The 3,238-nt window shown below is 40.2% G+C and overlaps 1 protein-coding gene across 1 annotated transcript in view; it reads left to right on the forward strand.

Annotated features, from left to right (window-relative positions):
• The window catches only part of traf3ip1 (TNF receptor-associated factor 3 interacting protein 1), a gene marked incomplete in the record, with an annotated part of 21,797 nt that overhangs the window by 3,427 nt on the left and 15,132 nt on the right, over positions 1-3,238 (forward strand). Inside the window, 8 exon segments of the mRNA XM_014015211.1 lie at positions 560-688; positions 786-1,136; positions 1,213-1,290; positions 1,593-1,613; positions 1,809-1,832; positions 2,039-2,114; positions 2,373-2,393; positions 2,983-3,064. Coding sequence (XP_013870665.1) covers positions 560-688; positions 786-1,136; positions 1,213-1,290; positions 1,593-1,613; positions 1,809-1,832; positions 2,039-2,114; positions 2,373-2,393; positions 2,983-3,064 — 782 coding nt within the window.

Below are 3,238 nucleotides of genomic sequence, written 5' to 3' on the forward strand. Positions count from 1 at the left end.
ACACACACACACACACACACACACACACACACACACACACACACACTGCAAAGCCCAATAAAACACCAACACTTTCAGGAAAGTGTGTTCAGTGTTGTCGCATGTTTTCTGGAAATTGTAAGACGCCACATTAAAATAAAGTTTTGTGGGTTTATTTTTTCTGCACATTAAAATATTGCTCAATGATGAAAACTGCTCAGTCGCCTCAGGGAGAACTTAGAAATATTTWAATTAAATCCTCAGAGACGGATCGTCGACCTGTGAGCCACTGCCCGGGGGACAGTTGTTCTTTCAACAATCTGTAAACAATTCTCAGGGATTTAAATATATTATTCTCAGAGCTTATGCAATACATGCATCCAGGAACACATTTGGTTGTGTTTCTAATAACACTGGGGCTACTGGGTACTGTTGTTTTTTTTAATTTGTGTGAAATATTTCAGTTTTAGTTGTATTTTAACACTTTTTCACATATAATTGATTTTTTTATTTGAATCTTTTTGAGTTTTTTGTTTATTTCTTGATATTATCAAATTATTTTCTTTAATCAAATCTGCAGTTGTCCAGTGATGAAGCAGTAAAGCGAGTGCTCACAGGAGACAAGGTGGACCTAAAGACCAAGGCCGGCACCTCCAAGTSCCAGGGCAAGGAGAACAGGGAGGGACGTGAACGCCCGCTGGACAAAGAGGTGAGTCCTCTTCCTGCTAAAGTCTTTGTTGTACAAAAAAACAATCCTACTTTTATTTTGTTTGTGTTTTTTTTTTCTAACTTTTGACTGATTTCAGGAGAGAAAAAAGATAACGGAGCGCAGCGGCAGCCGGGAGCAGAAGGACCCAGACCAGCCTAAAGAGCCAGAGAGTCGGCAGAGAGACGAAGACAAAGATGGCGAGAGGTCGGACCGGCACCACCGCAGCAAACAGGAACACCAGACCAACGACAAAGACAAGAGTCGAGACAGGGAGCGAGACAAAGGACGCGTCCGGGACAAGGACAAAGACCGAGACAGAGTCAGAGAGAGAGACAAGGAGCGGACCAGAGACAGGGATTCTCACAGAGACCGGGAACGAGACAAAGACAGAGAGCGACGCAAAGACCGGGACGAGAGAAACAAGAGTGGAGAGAGCAGAAATGAGAAAGTATGCCTCCTGATCCGACTCCTGTCATTTGTAATGGCAATAAAAATGTTATTTATATGAACTGTGTCATTCTCAGGCCAGAGAGTCAGAAGTACTGCAGCAGAAACCCAGTCCTGAGGAGCAGAGCAGCAAACCAGCCAAACCAGTGCCAGCAGTGAGTTCTTTCTGATTCACAACTGTATTGTAAAAAATGACATGTTGGATTTACTTAACCATGTTACTGTATGTGACCTGGTTCCACTTAACTGAGTTGAGTAAATTCAAAGCAACATACCAGTTTTTTAACCAAAGAACATAAACATGTTGTTTTGAATTTACTCAACTCAGTTAAGTGGAACCAGGTCACATAACATGGTTAAGTAAATCCAACATTTCATTTTTAGAGTGTGGTTACTGGAAGGACAGGCTGTAATAAACTCTGATTTCTGTTTTTATTGTTTCGCCTCTTCTTGCAAGGATCCAAATCCGGCTGAAGAGGTAATATCTCTTTCAGACATGAGTGGAACAAAGATTAAGAACAAATTAAAATTTAATTGTAGTGATTACTGCTTCAGCTTTGGCGTGGCTATTAGCAGAGCTATTTAGGATTGTGTTCTTGTTTTATTAAATGATAAATGGGATAATTGAGTGTTCGTAGCTTACTGAAATGAAAACATTGTGTTCACTGTACAGCCTGCAGAAGTAGACGAGAACCAGGTGAGAACGCTGCGTCAGCAAAATCTTTYRTTCTCATCAAGTTTCTGTTAATCTTTGGATCCACTTCTGTTTGTTCTAGTCTCGTTTATTGTATTGTGTCTGAGGGAAGTATGGAATAAACAGTAATATTGAACTGGAAGGCGTACCGAGCGGGACAGAGTTGTATTTTTAGGCCCATAAAAGAAAACATCTTTCTTGTTTCGCAGACGAACAGTCCAGTGAGAATACCTCGGCCTTCGTCTGCCAAGGGGCAGAGGAGGAGACCAAAGATTGAGGGTCAAGGTAATCCCTGCAAACACCTTAGAACTTCCACAGAACCATATTTTATTCATCTTAACTTGAAAATAAAGATTGCTTCTGTATTTTTGGCAGGTGTTAAAGTAAATCCAGGCTCATTCAATAGTTTTTTTATTTGCTTATGTCAGAAAAGTTAACGGCACATTTTTCTATAATTGATCCGAAGACACAAAGTGTGGGTGTTAGTCTCTTTGTTTTAAAAAAAATGCATTATTTTTCCCCCCTCTCTCTGTTTTTCAACAGACGACTCGGACAGTGAAGGAGGTGAGTGTCCTACTGTTCTTTGCAAAGTAGAAAACAAAAGCATTTTTAGAATTCAAGTCGTATTTATTTCCATGCCTCCAGCTGGTTTACATAATCTGAAAGACCTGTGGTCAGTAAACTAATAAAACAGCTCTAGGAGTTTAACACTCTGAAGGAAATGTTACGTTAAAATAAATCTGGTCTGACTCGGTGTGAGGTGACAGAGAACAATCCTTCCAGACTGTCCGGATTTCTCTAAAAGACAAAGAAAAAAAAGATTGACTCAGCATAATTAAGAACAGTGAAACAAAACAAGTCAGTCAGGTTTATTTGTAAAGCTTCAATGCCTCCATGGGCCTTGCTGGTCTTTATGCTTCTGACCCAACCCAAACTGCTGGGTGTGCAGGGGGCACACCTGGATAATAGACGTTGGCAAAAAAAAAAAACAAGAATCTAGTGGTTTAGGACATTCAGACAAGTCTAAAGTTTGTAACTCTAGTTGTTTTCTTGCTGTAAAGCTGTTTAAAACAGTTGTTAAAACTAAATTTGGAAAAATTAAAATGATGGTCAGTATTTTCTGACCAACAGTGTTTGCTTGTTTCTCTCACAGATGGAGCTGCTTCGTTACCTCAGAGACCCGTTCCGCAGGAAAACGGAGACGCTGGAGGATCCTCATCCGACATGACTTCCAGGTGACAAACGCAGCGGTTCATCTTTAGGAGACAACAGAAAAACTGCAATCTTTGACTCTGTTTACTATCAGCTCTGAATATTGTGCAGTATGATATAAGGTTATACAGCGGGTAAAATAAGTATTGAACACGTCAACATTTTTCTCAGTAAATATATTACTAGAGGTGCTAATG

The sequence above is a fragment of the Austrofundulus limnaeus genome, unplaced genomic scaffold, assembly GCF_001266775.1.
Source record: "Austrofundulus limnaeus strain Quisiro unplaced genomic scaffold, Austrofundulus_limnaeus-1.0 Scaffold125, whole genome shotgun sequence".
Taxonomy (NCBI): Eukaryota; Metazoa; Chordata; class Actinopteri; order Cyprinodontiformes; family Rivulidae; genus Austrofundulus; species Austrofundulus limnaeus.